The sequence below is a fragment of the Nycticebus coucang genome, chromosome 2 (assembly GCF_027406575.1).
Source record: "Nycticebus coucang isolate mNycCou1 chromosome 2, mNycCou1.pri, whole genome shotgun sequence".
NCBI lineage: Eukaryota > Metazoa > Chordata > Mammalia > Primates > Lorisidae > Nycticebus > Nycticebus coucang.
In genome coordinates, this window is record NC_069781.1 from 81447835 (window position 1) to 81463982 (window position 16148).

The following is a 16148-nucleotide window of genomic DNA, read 5'->3' on the forward strand; positions in this document are numbered from 1 at the left end:
CTTACTTATTCATGCTCCATATATGATACTGACAGAAATGAGGACCAGATAATTATCATATGCCTACTGGGCTTGTGACAAGTTCTTACAGGCACCATTTAAGATCCTGCAGTGACACTGGTGTGCTCCTCTACCCACTGATTATTGCTGGGAAACCCCTTCCTCAGAGGCAACGCTTTTCTGGTAGGGAGAATGTGTACGACTTTTAATGCACAGCTCCAGAGAATCTAACTGTACGTGCTTCAGGCTCATCCTGTGAACAGTGACCGTACAAGCTGGGGACACTTAATGATCTTATGTGGGCAAATAGAGCCCTTCAGTGGGAGAGGAAGTTGACAGATCTCCATTTCCTTTGGTTCTATATAGGCCATGATTAACTAACCCCTTTGTTGTTTTTATAAACCTTGCTGGAGGGTGTAAATAGTATCTTTTTCTTTTCTAAATATAGCTCAAAATTGGTTTTAATTTAATATAATACATGTGTATCTCAAAATTAATTTACTTAGAGAAGAACTATGAGAATAATTTCATCAGCCATTCTTGGTGAAGGAATTACTGCAGTGGAGGGAGAAGAGGAGAGAGCAAGGGAGGGGTGAAGTAAGAAAAGAGGAGTGAAGTGGCTTTATTGCGCACTTTAAGACTGTAACTAGCATGAGATGACTCCCCTTGTATTTTACACTGTGCTTTGCTAAGCAAAGCGTCCTCTCCCGGCTCATAAAACTCCATGGCATAGGTCAGACCAGCCACCTCCTACTGTTCCACCCTTAGCTATTTCTCTCTGTCTTTTAATAATTAGAAGCAAACTTGTTGGATGAGCATTTCCAGAATTTCCAAAACACATGCTATACTTTTCTCTTGGCAAAATCTGTCAGCCAAATAGGGAAAAGTCCATGATGAAAGCTGAAATTTAGAAGTGACAATGATTAGAAGTAAAACTTGTGTATTTCTTAAAATCCCCCCTTTTCTCCCCAAATGCTTTTCATATGGAACCTTTCCACTGAGAATATTATTGAACACAGCCGCTTGGAGGAAAAGCACTCAATTTGGATAACAAGATCTCTCTTAGAACACAGAAGGACAGGCAGGGATGTCATTTCTACCTTGAAATGAGAGAAACAATACCAATAGAACAAACACAGAAACTTAAAGGTAACATAATTTTTACCAAAGTGGGGAAAGGGTGTTAGGGAAGTATTTTGTAATGATCAAGGCTCAAAAAATATCAAAATAAAATTTAAAAAAAGTAAAAAAAAAAGAAAAGAAAATATCAAAATAAACAGTGGATAACTATAGAAAGCTATTTCTTTTATAATTAATAATAGTCACTGTGTCTAATCTCACACTAATTATTTAAGAAATCCTAGGAGTAAGGTTTTCTTTCCCCCATTTTATAGAGGAATGGCTGAGACACTCAAGGGCAAAGAACTTAGAGTAGGTCGCCCCACATCAGAAAGAGGCAGATTTGAGATTAGGCCCAAAGACCTAATCCTGGGCTCTTTACCACTCCTCTGCAGGACTTGCCAGAGCATCTGGAAACGATGGAATGGCATTCTGATTACCATGGCTTTGTTGGAATGGCCGCCTCCTTGGAACTCAATGGTCCCAAAAGCATCTGTTGGGCTGAGTTGAGTATGTTTGCTGATGGACCACTTCTCAGACTGGATGTCATTGCGGGAGAGGCGACTTTCATTTTTCTCATTCTGAAGCACAGAGATGCTGGGAGTGAGACCAACATGCTGGCCTATCAGACGCCCACAGCAGCACCTGGAACAGAAGAGGTCCGAGTGAACTCCCAGTGAAATTGAAGACAACCTGCTGGAGAAACCTATGATCTGTACTGACCTATTTCAGTCAATTCTTAGATAGAATTCCATCACGTAGAAATGGTAAACAGGCTTTCTGTGACATACGTATCCTTTCTTTTCTCCTCTCTCCCTGTTTTCCTTTAGCTACCTAAGCTGTAACATGCCTCTTCCCCTTCTCCATCCAACCCTTTTTGCACCTGCCATGTTGTTCAAGAATGGACACCTGTAAACAAAAGTTCTCTAGATTTTGCTACTTTTCACTCCTCCTGTCTGTGAAATTTTGCATGAAGGACACTAAAGAGCTTCAAGGGAAGAACTTGAACATGTACATTTAAATGAGGAATCTCACTTATATGTGAGTCACAACCGAACTTGTCTCTTCCCAATTGACATTTGCTGTCAAATATCCAATTCTGAGAATAAAAATCTGCGGGCTTAAGTGTTCTTGAAGAAACAATGAAAAAAAATTGATGAGATTTTTGAAAAGTCAAACTTCGTTCCTTCTATCATGAAAATGTCCTTTATACATTACCACTACCACTATTATGACCATTAGCAATAACAATTATAATATATAATTACTATTATTAAAAACTAACAATTGCCCAAAGTTACACAGATTGTCTCAAGACTCCATAGTATATATTTTTAAACTTGTTTATTAAATTGTTCATAAAGCTATTTCCAGATACACATATGCTACTTCATCATCAATCCTTCCCTCCGTATGTCTTCTTGATCTTCACAAAGGTAAAAGAATACTAAAAATGTACTTAAATGGGCATCTGAAGATCTGCAGTCTAGTTAGTTATCTGCTAGAAGTCTTTCACTTAAAATTCTTTTTACCGGGGTGGCACCTGTGGCTCAAGGAGTAGGGTGCCAGTCCCATATGCCGGAGGTGGCGGGTTCAAACCCAGCCCCGGCCAAAAATCAAAAAAAAAAAAACAAAAAACCAAAATTCTTTTTACGTGTAGCAGAGCACGCTGGTACAAATGAAGCATTTGGATGAAACGCTTAGAAGAGAAAATCAGTAACCATAACAAAAAATGTATAACCCACTGTTATATACGATAATTAATTCCTCCTGCAATGGTATATATGTTATTCTGTAAAGGCTCTTTGACTAAGAATTAACTGTAAGCATGGCATATTATATACTGTGTATATATAAGGTTGTATTAAAGATGTCCAGCAACAATTAAAAAAGAGATCTTTAATTTGACAGGGTTTCCCTCAACATGGGAATTATTCTTGCAGTTTATTCCTGTAATTACTGCTTCATGTTCACAAGGTATTAGAGATGCAAGATTACCTATGGGGGTCTTTGGTGCTGGGTATGATGTGAACACATTCTCTTTTATAAAACGCTCTTTCTATCCAGGATTTCTGAGCCTGAAAAAAAAAAAAATAAAAGAGGAAAGGTGAACATAACTTTTAAATATTTTTAATTAAAAAGCAAAATTTCATCATCACATAATGAACTACACACTAGTGTTCATAAACTAAATTGAAATTGTGATTATTTCACCCATAAACACTGCATATAACAAAATCAATTACTCCCTGAATCTGCTGGTTAAGTTATTTAACATTGTTAATTGAGAGTTAAAGGAAATGGCCATAATAAACATAATGTTACTGATGGAATCATACAGAAATTCATAATGATTTTTATAGGACAGAAAGACAATACTATTTGTAGAGAAAATAAATTTGTAGAGATAGAACAGTACATTTGTAAACTTATAGAAAACAAATAGTCAGTAGTGGGAAGAAATATGTCTAAGTAAGTATAAGGTTTTTTCAGCTGACACCTCTATTAGATTTTCCTTGTAGAAAAGAAAGAAAAACAGTAAGAGAATTACATAACTCCAAAGCCCTAATCTGTCACCATAGTTTTTCTAAAATCCAAATGAGCAGTGCTTAAAGTAGAGAGGCAAAAAATTGGAAATGGAAACCTAAGGAAGATAAATGTCTTTTTTATAGTCCACAATTTCATAGTTATTGTCTGTAGGTAGTAGGATAGTGGGGTTTTTTTTTTTTTATTCCTTATTTCTTTAAGCACTGCAAATGCAGCTTCTTAGAATGGACATTGTTGGGACCAGACTCCCAAAAGTGCTGCCACTGAGATTAGGTTCTCATGGACAAAGGATGTTCCACCAAACTGTACCATCTTTGTTCCAAAGCAATGTCCATTCTGCATCCTTCACCCCCTTCTTCACCACACCTGAAGTAGTGGATGAGTCTCCCATGAAATGCAATCAACTGCTCAAGATTCCTTCTCTGAACATTTCAGATGGAAGTTGCTGGAGCAACTTGTAATGTTATTTCTATGTGGCATCATCTCTCTAACCCAGCATCAACACTAAACTCCTACTCTCAAAATATGTAGATATACGACAGCTAAAGCCCAACTGAACCACTTCCTTGGTCTGTCTCAAAGATGGGTGGTAACTGTTACTAGCACCCATTCATTGGCCATAATTGGTCTTGGTGTTGCCAATGACTCACGTATCTGCAAAAGCTGTGCTGAATTCTGGCCCTCAACCTTTCAGTATCGTACTTCCCTCCTCTCTTACAAGGGCTGTCTATGCAAGTGTGTGGTGCTAAAGGTAGTAGGTGTCTAACACTCATGACAATGCACATTTACAAGTAGCAACATGAGGGGTGATTGAGGGGCATCCTGTTTCATACTGTGACCCCTGTGGTCACAACTAGGTTCCCTAATGTCTGGTTACTCATGCATTGATCCCAAGTATAGGATCACCTACTCTCTGTCAAAGACCCTCCGGTGCAGGTTGGCTTCTGTAGCCTCATATGGCAAAGGTAACATTTGCAGTTTTGTTTGTTAGCTAAACCTGAAAAAAGTCCCAATGTCTCTTCTCAAAGACTTTTCTTTACTAATATACGTTAAAAAGTAGTGGTTATTTCTTTGCAAAAGCTTAACAGCATAGATAACCAATCATTATCTTTGTAAAAATCCTGTAAGCTAAACTATTCATAGGCTGTGATTTTCTCTAGTCATTGAATACTCACTTGCATTGATAATATCTCTTGGCAGAGAGACAGTAAAATGTCCCTCACTGGATATCTGAAACCAACTTTTCCTACACCTTGGGGAGCAAAAAAGGGAGAATGTGCTTTTCTTTCTGTGCCCCACTTTGGCCAGTATTCAGAAGAATCTTTTGAGGGAGCATTTGGGAATTTTAAGGAGTGCTGACCAATACTCCTGAGAGAGTGGGAAAAACTATATCATGGATAGAGTATGACATTTGCAGTTAGAAAAGTGGTGTGAGTGGGACTCTGAGACATGGAGAAAGTCACTTGCTCTCTCGAATCCTCAGTTTTCCTCATCTATAAAATGGGCATAATAGTAATACATTGTTGGGGGAACCATACTTTTACTCCAAGAAGAGGGACCCTTCCTAGATGGGATTTGGTACTAAAAGTTCGGATGAAGATTCAAATGAGTATACTATGAATTTGCTGTAGCAGACCTAAATTGACCTTCCTTTGGGTTGGAAAGGATAGGTGCCTAGCTGGCCACTAACAAGGAATATAGAAAAGTTATTTAATTCCTCTGAATCTGTTCTATAACTTGTGGATAATCACAGATAGTTGGAAGGGTTTTTGTGATGATCAAACCAGATGAGTCAAGTAAATTGCCTGGCCCATAGCAGGAGCTCCGTGGGTAATAATAATGGCTAACACTTTGCAAGGGCTCGCAGTGGGCTTGGAATTGTGCCATGTATGTTCCCTCCACGGATTATCATTAGAACTCTGTGAGAGAGGGACTGTTATTTTATCCATTTTAACAACATAGAAATAGAGGCAGAGAGACGCAGTAAGTTGAGGTTTAAAGTTGATGTTTGATGTTGAGCAGTCTGAATCCAGAGAACCCCCTCTAACCCACTCTGTTAAACTGCCTCTCCACATTAGACATTATTGATGTTAAATACCCTTGAAGTGGACAACGCCATCTGAGCATGCCAGGAACACCTTGGCATTTGGACAGATGTGGATTTGTCTTAGATCTAGTTCATACTTGTGTCTTTCTCCTCATCCTCCCCCTCACCCCCACCTCAGGCCTCAAGTATACTTTAATGAACTTTCCATCATCCTGTTCTTCCTCTGCTCTCTGGGGTAGAGTGAAGGTGGGACATCAGTCAGACATTAGAACAGGAGCAAGAAGCAAACCTTTATAATGACTATAGCAAAGAAATGAAATCACCCAAAGAATCCTCAGTTTAGGGGGCATGGGAAGCCATGACAAATGGATTGAACTTTTCAAGGGCACCTTTCTTATTGATCTTGCTCAGGAGTCCTGGAGTCAACTTGGAAGGCACTGGAAGTTTTAGTCCGATGGTGTGTGGTTAGAATTAGTACATATGGATTGCCAGCTTGTTTTTTAGTCTTTAAATATAAAATAATTTGATTTGTGTACAGTTTAGCCACTTAATTACCTTCTCGAAGGGGAAAAGCTACCTCATGGTCAAAAAAGAATGAGGACCCAATTCATATTTCTTATTATTAGCAGATTAACCACTTCCTTCGTGATGGCACAGAAAATTGGAAGGGAAACAAAAGAGAAACATAACATTAAAAAGAAATCTTTCCCTCAGTATAATGAAATGGGATTCTTTTGGGAGGAGACAGTGTAATATATAATAGAAAGGATGCACGCAAGACATATGAATTGGGAATTCTACAAAACATCGTGCATAATTTACTCTGCCGTACTGTGGCCTTTGTTTTAGTATGCTTTTATTGAGATCTTTCATCTATGTGAACAGATAATAGATTTTTAAAAATTATTTTCTTAGAGAGGGCATATTTGATGCATAATCATGGTTTAACATGTTTCCTAAACCAATTTCCTTTTCTTTTGTTCAAAAGGCCTTGAACTACTCTGAAGGAAGCATTATACTTTGTTTCAACCTGGAACTAAATTAACCCAGAAGGGTTACCTTCATTATTAGAAAGCAGGCAATAGTTTTAACATGCAGGTAATAGTTTTAACATGCCGTGTTTCTAGCTGACCCTTTAATTTCCTTCTAATACAAAACTTCAATGGATATTGTGTCTTAAATTTTTTTCTTCTAAAATATGCTTAAGAAGTCTCAAGTGCTTTTAGAAAGGATGGCTTCTGGAGTCCCTTGGAAAAGCACTTTTATACATTCTTTTCTGAAGGTAGAATGGTCACACAACCATGGCCGAGTTTGGGAAGGGCTGTTCTCCCTCTTTCTGCATCATCAGTCATGTGTGATGTGTAAGAGGAAAGTGTTTTCAAAGGCTAATAATTAAAAGACATCACATTCAAAACAAAAATGAGGACAGTCACATTGAGCAAAGTATAATGATTACCCTGAAGAATACAGCAACTACTAATTTTGAAAGTTAAACATACAGTCAATAAAGCATCAGAATGATGGAAAATCTGCAAATAATGCTTTAAAAAGAAAAATACATGTCACTTCATTTAAGCAGGTTTCAACTCCTTTTCAACTCTGCTACCAATGTTCGTCTCCAAACAACTTTGGATCTTTCTCCTAGGCAGTCCCCACGGGCGACGCAATCAAGAACTAACTTCTCTAGGTAGCGGTGGTTTACGAGTATGTACCCAGATGTGTATTAAGCCTGTCTCCACAAAGCCTTGGGAAGAGCTAGTGCAATCCACCTTAACAGAAGGACAACAAACTATACTCAGAATCACAACATTAGGAAAATAGAGCCCGCTAAGTTTACAGGAACAAATTACAAAGACAAGTTCACCATGCTTCTCATTGCCACACTCTTCTGTTTCAGATGTCTCCCCTGCCTTCATCAGAACAAGACACCAAAGACCCAAAGGTACTGAATGCCTATGTTCATTTTGCCCCTTCCCTTAACACTTCTCTGGGTATTGGGCTTTGGTCTTCCTCTAGGTCCCCAGATCCAACATCGAGAAGTTAAACAAGAGAAAAGTTAGCTGAAATCATTTTACCTGCCCACTGACTCTGGGTGCTGGCAAAGGCAGTCCCCCGAGCAGCTCCCGTTGCTTTCATTTCGCTGCGGCTGGGCTGGCCATCCCGTTAATAATGCTCTTATGACCGCCCACTGGAAAAAAAGCCACTTGCCCGGCTCTTCCCCCAAGAGACGTTTCAAGTAAGCAATGAACTTGGGCAGATTAGCCCCTTGGAATGTGCTGCTTTGGGATTAGCCTCACTAAGAATCCCATGGACATTCCCTCCCAGCCCTCAAACACTGCTTGATTTGAACATCTAATCTGACGCCAGAAGAAAAACAAATCCGCGGAGAGATCGGATTTAACTGGCACAAGTCCTAACAGGCTCCCCCCTCCCTTTTTCTCTTTCCATTTTCAGAGAGAAAGCTTGTGAAAGTGTGATAAGGTGTTCTGAGTTCTGAAAGTTCAACTTCAGAAAGCAAATCCTTCTAAAGAAACAGTGTATTAAAGCTCGGAGTGGTTTGAGCACACAAGCGGCATTGTTCCACTGTCCCCAAAGAATGGAATGATAGCATGTCTTTAAAGAGGAACTGCTAAAAACTCTGAGTGTCTCCAAAGAATATTTGGGTCTCTGAACATGAGCCCAGGAAGAAAGAATAAAGTTGGAGTGTGCCAGGGATCTTCCACAATTTCTGAAATGTCAATAATATAACTTGCCTGATCTCATGTCTCATCCTCGACAATTGCAAATGAATGATTAGAAACCTACACTCCCTGCTTTTTTTAATTAGAAAAAGACAAGCCGTGACCACTAATAGCATATGGCTGCAGATAAAAGTCCTGAGTTTATCTGGGGTGGCGGAGGGGAGAGAGCCAAGGACTCTTTCAAATATCATCCAAGGGAGAATTTTTTTTTTTTTTTATTATACTTGTTCTTAACTAAATAAGTAAATAATTTGTGGAAGAAAATAGTTCAAATTTCAACCAGGAAAAAATGCTTTTAAAAAAGTGACTATGAGCCCTTCATCTCCAAAGTTCTTATCTCTTTCCGCAGAGCTGAGAGGCGAGGTTCTTCCTCATCAAGTCTCGTAGTCTGCAAATCTGTGAGAGCTATGGGGCTTTGATTTTTATTTTTTTATAACCTTCTGTCAAAGTGCCTAGCACGTGTCCCATAGACCATAAGAGTTATTTCAAACTAGGATTAGGTACTGAGCCACCTTTCGCCTCTCTGTTTCCACCTCCCACGTTTTCTTTTCTCTCACTTACCGAGGTTTCCCCAGAGGCCAAGGGCTGATCAACTACTTTCTTTTTTTTTTTTTTTTTTATTGTTGGGGATTCATTGAGGGTACAATAAGCCAGGTTACATTGATTGCATTTGTTAGGTAACGTCCCTCTTGCAATCATGTCTTGCCCCCATAAACTTTCAACTGAGGAAACACTAGGTTAAGCAACTCCCAAACGTCAGGCTGAGCTTCCCCAGTAAACACACGCTAGAGAGAGTCTGCCCCATCCCCAGGACTGGCTGCAGAACATGTGGTAAGGGCCTTGATAACACGCATGCCCTTCCTTCTGGGCTCCTATGACATTGCTAACCATTTATTCTAAAGGAATCATGAAAAATGTAAGCCTGCAAAGATGTTCACTGAGCCTTGTTTATACTATAGAAAAACGGGAAGCAAATGGAAAGCCCGTCAGTAGGGCTAAATACACTTGCCATTTTCTCATCACAATCAGGTTTTAGAAGACTACGTAGTGACACAGAGAAATCAACACTTTCATGTTGTTATGTGACAAACAGTGAGCTATAAAACAGAAGGGTAGAAAAATTTCCAATAGGTTCAGAGATGATAGGGAAAAAATATTCTAAGGTGGTAACTGTGGCTGATTCTTATTTTGTGCTTTTTGCTTTTCCATATTTTCTCCTGTATTTTGTAGTTGCAGTCAGAAAACTATACTTTATGTAATCAGAAGGCATTTTTTTCAACCGTCTAGCTCTAGCTTAGGATAATAGGAGGTTATTGGGGATGAGTAGTTCAGAAAGAGACTAAGGACAGAGAATTCAGTGAAAAAACAAAGGGCTTAGTGGGAAGATTTAGAAAAGAAAGGTTTTGTTGTTGTTGTTGTTCATAGTATGTTTCTTATCTTTTAAATATCTGCAGCATCTGTAGTTCCCCTTTTTTAATTTCAGATTATTATGAGGGCACAAATGATTAGGTTACATTGTTAGCATTTGTTATATAAAGTCCAAATGGTAGTTGACCAGAAGATGCACCATATATCCCAACATTGTCCCCATTAGGTGAGAACTTACCAACTTCCCTTCCTCCTCTTCTCTCCTCCCTTCCCCCTACTTGAATTTAATTGTGTTTTTCTCTCATGTGGGCATACATTTGTCTATCTATTGGTATCGTATTAGTATTGAGAACACTGGATATTAGAATTCATATTAGAATTGAATACACTGGATTCTTGCTTCTCCGTTCTTGTGATGCTTTACTAGGGAGAATCTTCTTCAACTCCATCCAAGTTAATATAAAAGATGTAAAGTCTCCATCTTTTTATAGCTGAATAATATTCCATGGTATACATATACTACTGTTTTTTTTATTTTTATTTTTTTATTAAGTAATAGCTGTGTACATCAATACAATTATGGGGTACAATGTGCTAGTTTTATATACAGTTTGAAATACTTTCATCAAACTGGTTAACATAGCCTTCACCACATTTTCTTAGTTATTATGTTAAGATATTTATATTCCACCCTTAGTAGATTTAACATGTACCCTTGTAAAATGCACCATAGGTGTATACCACTGTTTATTAATCCATTCATGAGTTGATGGGCCCTTGCCTTGACTTCATGTCTTGGCAACTGTGAATTGGGCTGTGAGGAACATTCTACTGAAATATCCTTATGGCAAAATGAATTTTTTTACTTCTGGGTAGATACCTAGGAGGGATTGCGGGATCAAATGGTAGCATTACTTTTAGTTCCTTGAGCATTCTCCATACTTCTTTCCAAAGAGGCTGCATTAGTTCACAATCCCACCAGCAGGGTAAGAGCGTTCCCTTCTCTCCACATCTGTGGAAGCTTCTGCAGCTTTGGGACTTTGTGACGTGGGCTAGTCTCACTGGGGTTAGGTGATATCTCAGGTTTTGACTTGCACTTCTCTGATGATTAAGGATAAAAAAAAGTTTTATAATGTACAGGGTGAATTTTCTGGAGAAAGAGAATGAGAGAGAAAAGGAGGACAGGGAGGGCAGGAAGGAGGGAGCGCAGAGCTAGGGGCAGGCACGGAAGACACACTGATCTAGTCGGCTGGAGTGTATCCTGAGACCACACAAATTGGTTGTCGGTAATCTTCCCAACGTAAGACATGTTTTAAAAATTCCATTTTCTCACCTTCCTTCTTCATTAGATACTACTCCAACCCTTCATGTGAATGGCTTTAAGTCTTGAGTTCAATTACATACATCCTGAGTCTTTAAATATAGCCTCTGCATTGTTTCTACCCTGTGCTTTCTAGTCTTACTTGTGTTTTGTTTTGGTTTTTGCTCATCTTTTAATTCTAAAGAGAATACATATTCAGTAGGGCACCTTCAGTGAACATTACACCAGAGACAAAAATATTGCTACTAGAACCCTGGGCACTTTAAATGAAAAAGGAAGCCCCAGGTGAGATCGGTGCAGCCCATTTTTCATTTGGGGTTGCAGATGATCTTCAGGACCCTTTGATTTGATATAGTAATTAGTTCCAAGGAGACTTGTAGCTCTGGGCCACACTGTCCACGTGGATGGATCTTTTAAAAATCTTGTGCATCACCCAACAATGCAACTCCCAACAGGGTATATTACTAGTCTGCTTCAGATGTAGTTTAGAGAGAATACAATCTGAATACTAATAGGAGGAAACCACATGTGTAAGCTAACTTTGGTTGTTTTCCACTCCCATCTTTATGCAATGGCAGATACCTTTTTCTGCCAAGTATCATTAGAGAATAATTACAGCTGAAGAGAAGATACTAAAAACTTTCTATCGGTATACCACTCAATTTTTAAGAAGTAATATCATATTTTCTACTGGTAAAAACTAGATTTTGACAAGGGAAATACATATTTTATTATTATAAAGATGCCCAAAGCATTTTCTTCCTCTGATAGCCACCTTTGACAATGACAATAGTGAGCACAATATGAAGTGGGGGTTGGCAGGCATTTTATGCAAAGGGCCAGATATTTTAGGCTCTTTGCAGGCCATACAGTCTCTGCATTGAGACTTGACTCTATTATAGTGCAAAAGCAGCCACAGACAATATGTAAACAAGGGATGGGCCAGAATTGGTGTACGCTGGTAACCCTGATATAGAAAAAACAGGTCTATATAATAGGACATCAAGGGAGGAGGTAACAGAGGTCTTAAAATCCAGGCTTTCATGGTACCACCCCTGATTTTCTTTGTTTTTCCTCAAGCATTTCAGGCAAGGTCTACCTTAGGGGTCTTTGGTCCTGTTGTCCCTGCACCTGGGACAGCTCCATCCTCACTTATATCACGTCTCACTCCCTCAACACATCTGGACCACTCAAAGGTCTTCCTTGGCCCTACTGTCTAAAGGTAACTCACATGTCATTCTTTATTCCTTTGCTTACTTTAATTTTCCCCATAGCCCCTCACGTTATGTGGCATTATGCCATGTCTTTGTGTCCCCTACTACCATGCAAGTTCCAAGGGCAGTGATTTTGTTCTGCATCTGTCTTGCCCCGGGTTCTAGAACTGTGGCACCTGGTGGGTACACAGAGGACTCAGGCGGTCATCTGATTTCCCTGCACATCAGTTCTTCACCTGCATGGCATTGGGTCAACCAGTGTCTCCTACAGGGCGGCTTTTATAGTAGTATCCAGATGGGCATTTTTCTTTTAAGAGTTGGATTTATATTAATATAGAAGATACAAGGGATGGATAAACCTGAAATTTAACAAATACTATTGCTTGAAAATATACGGTTTCCTTTTTGGGACTGTGAGAAATGAGTCCATCAAAAATATATAATGAATAAGAGTACCAATGTAAATAAGTGGCACAAAAGTGACTGAAGGCGAGGAAATACAGGACCGGCCTCTCTCAAATGTCCCTTAGCCTCTTTGCTTTTATTCTAACAGATAACAATGAATGCATTGTGCTCTCTAACATGTAGGGTTGCCATTGACCTATAAACTTACACAATGGTAGAGGACCTTGACAAAGCCAGCTGCCTCCAGAGCACAATGCTGAAAGCATGTCTTTTCCTAAAATGATGGTGCCATCCCCTAATCGATACCCTTCAGTAGACTCCTCGTTACAGCATGATCAGCTCAGTATTTAAAGCATTCAGGTCTGGCTCTGGCAGTATCTTTATTCAAATCCCTCCATTTCTCTACAAACCTTCATAAACCTTATGCTCCAGCAAACCCAATTATTGATCATTCCCCTAAGATACCATGTTATTCCACACTCATCAACCTTCGAACGTATTGTCCTTTCATCTGGAACTCTAGCTTCTTCCTTTAGGCACTTGGTGAATGCCTCTCTGTTCAAAATTCTGCATAAAACATTGTGTTCTTTGAGAGGCTTGGCTGGCCACTGCCAGATGGAGTCAATCAACTTGATTATTGTTCCACCTCTATACCTTGTTCACACATCCATTCGGGGAAGAGTCATGCAGTATATTATGATGATTTATTTTCATTCCAAAACGTATAATCATATACTGCCATTTTCCATGACAGATATACAATACTCCAAGTCTATTAGGGTTTATCCTACCATGTTGTAGCCTCACCAATGATACTTCCTTTCTTTCTTTTATTTTCACATCACGTTTGACATGTGTTAAAATTCACCTTTAAAAAATAATATTTTTGTGGACTGAAATTATTTGTACTACAATAGCCCCAAAACCTTGATCATATATACTTTAACATAAAGTTAAATGAAATTATATTTTTATCACCTGGCTGGGAAAAGATTCAATAAATTATGCTTTACAATTATAAATTAAACTCATCTTTTATCAATGGGTAAGGCTATATAAATTACAGAATTTATATGTACATAGAAAACTGTATATAGGCATTTTCAGAAATAATTTTAAAATGTATCTTTGTGTTTCTTTGGAAATTTATTTCTTCCCTATGACATAATTAATCACTGTTTGGCAAATGTATTGATACACCTTGTTTATAAAGTATTCAACAGTTCACAGAATGCTTTTGCATGTAGCATTTCATGCAATCTTCACAATTCTGTAAGGCAGGGGTCATAGGGTAGAGCATCATGCTAAAGCTATATATCAGCTTTAGGCTTAGCTTGGTGGACACAAAGCCCTTTGCTTCCATCAGTATATGAACAGCCATGCATCCCATATACTCTGACTGATTTTAGGAACGCTCAGTGATGTTTTCCTTACATTTTAATGATTCTGGACTTACTAAAAATATATGTACTTCATCCAGCTTAAAAGACTATGAAGAAAAACTGAAATGACAATGTAGGCCTTTATTTCAAAAGTATCCTATTTATGGTTGAGTAGTAGCCCTCTGTTTCAATACAATAGCTGTTTCTGCACATAATAACTTAAAAACTTAAAGGCCACACATATACTTAGAGACTTTACTGCCTTTGTCAGTCAAAAAACAACCACAACCGTGCTGGCCTGTGAAATTGGTGTACATCTTTAAAAAATAGAATAAATTTTATTTAAAGAAAGAGGAAATGAAAGACAAGATGATGACCAAAAAAGAGTGAGGCTTATGTCCCCTTCATGGGCCAGGAGCTTTAAAATGATAGATCACTTGATAGAAAACAGTATCACCATGATAATGTCAACGCGCACCTGGTGCATGGAGGGTTTTCTATATTCATAGAGTCTATGCTGGAGGGAAATAGAACTTTGTTTTCTGTCAAGTAAACACAGAGCTGGAGCAACATAATGTCATTCTTTAAGTCCTCGTTTCTGTTTTCCTTCCACCATTCATTCTGGCACCATTCTGATTGCCTTAAGAGCCAAAACATTCTGCTGAGTCATAAAACTAGAACATTTTCTGTTATGGACAAATGTGGAATTTATGTGACAAGAAATGTTGTATATTTGCAGGCTGATTTTAATGTTATTTAAATGAATAGATGCTGAGAAAAACAGAGAGCGAGAATGGATAAATCAGTGTAATAGTACTTGTAGTAGAGTTGTTGTGTCTGGATTAACTACAAGGAACTCATAGTCTCTCTCAGCTTCTCTCTCTATACATATATGTGTATACACACACACATATATTTATAAAATTTTGTTATTTTTATTTTCTTTATCATATTCCTAACTACTTTAAAGTATTCTGGGTAGAGACATTGATTGATTTTAATCAACGGGTGATTTCAAGTCTAAGACCAAATTCTTCATCCTCACAAGGTACAGACTAAAATTTAGCTGCGGGATTTTATTTCGGAAATCCCTATTTTCTTTATCCATTCAAAGCAGTATTAAAGCAGAAGCTGGTGGAAGCATGACCGATCAGGAGTCTGAAGGTGTATATCCTGGCCATGCTTTGTTGAGGAGTAAGCATGTGACCTGGGGGGAAGCGGCCGAATCTTGGAAAACTTCAAGGTCAGCTCCAGTTCCCTGAGACAGAATTCTAGAAATCAAAACCTCACAACTTTGTTGTTAGTCTCTCGTTATTGTGTACAAAGTTAGGCGTAAAGGCTTTTTGAAAATAAGAATGTTTTTAAATTTTAATTTTTACAAATTCATGGAACTATTATTCATTTGATAACCAAACAAATAAAAATGTCCAAAGTACAAAGTTTTGTGTCTACTAAGCACAAAATACATAAGGAGATTTGAATTAATAAATAATCCCTCAAAGAATTCTCACCAGACTCCAGTCATTTTTAAGAATGCCCCCAGTTGAGCAATTCTGCACAGGTACAAAATTCTATTTCAATAAGACTTCAAATACCAAGACATTATTACAACTAACAATAACTTGGCATTTCTAGCTCTGCTGTTGAGAGAGTTTTCAAGAACAGAATTGGTATTCTCTTATTTTCATCTTCTTTCAAATGATAAATCAAATCTTGGTGATTATTCGGGTCAGAATATGCAAAGACTACCCATGATTCGTATTTTTTTTTTTTAAACTAACAATCAAGAATTATTTAACTGGAGGGACTGAAAACAAATCAATCCCATTTGTGTCATCAGAGCCAACTTACAAGCAGACAGCCCAGCGATAAAAATGTAATGCCATTCCTATTACTCTCTGGAAGTGAAAAATTATTAGGTATTAAGTTAATGCAGCATAAATGCATTTCTGTCTGATAGTCATCTCTCTCTGTCAATTTACTAGATTGTTAGGTAGAAAATAA

General features: G+C 38.2%; 1 protein-coding gene across 7 annotated transcripts in view; it reads right to left on the minus strand.

Annotated features, from left to right (window-relative positions):
• Positions 1 to 16148, minus strand: part of TRPM3 (transient receptor potential cation channel subfamily M member 3) — a 584594-nt gene that overhangs the window by 299127 nt on the left and 269319 nt on the right. For all 7 annotated transcript variants that reach the window (XM_053574847.1, XM_053574838.1, XM_053574844.1 and 4 more), the window contains exons 2-3: positions 3118 to 3197; positions 1560 to 1764 (exon numbers count right to left, since the gene is read on the minus strand). In XM_053574847.1, coding sequence (XP_053430822.1) covers positions 1560 to 1764; positions 3118 to 3197 — 285 coding nt within the window. The remainder of the gene's footprint in view (positions 1 to 1559; positions 1765 to 3117; positions 3198 to 16148) is intronic.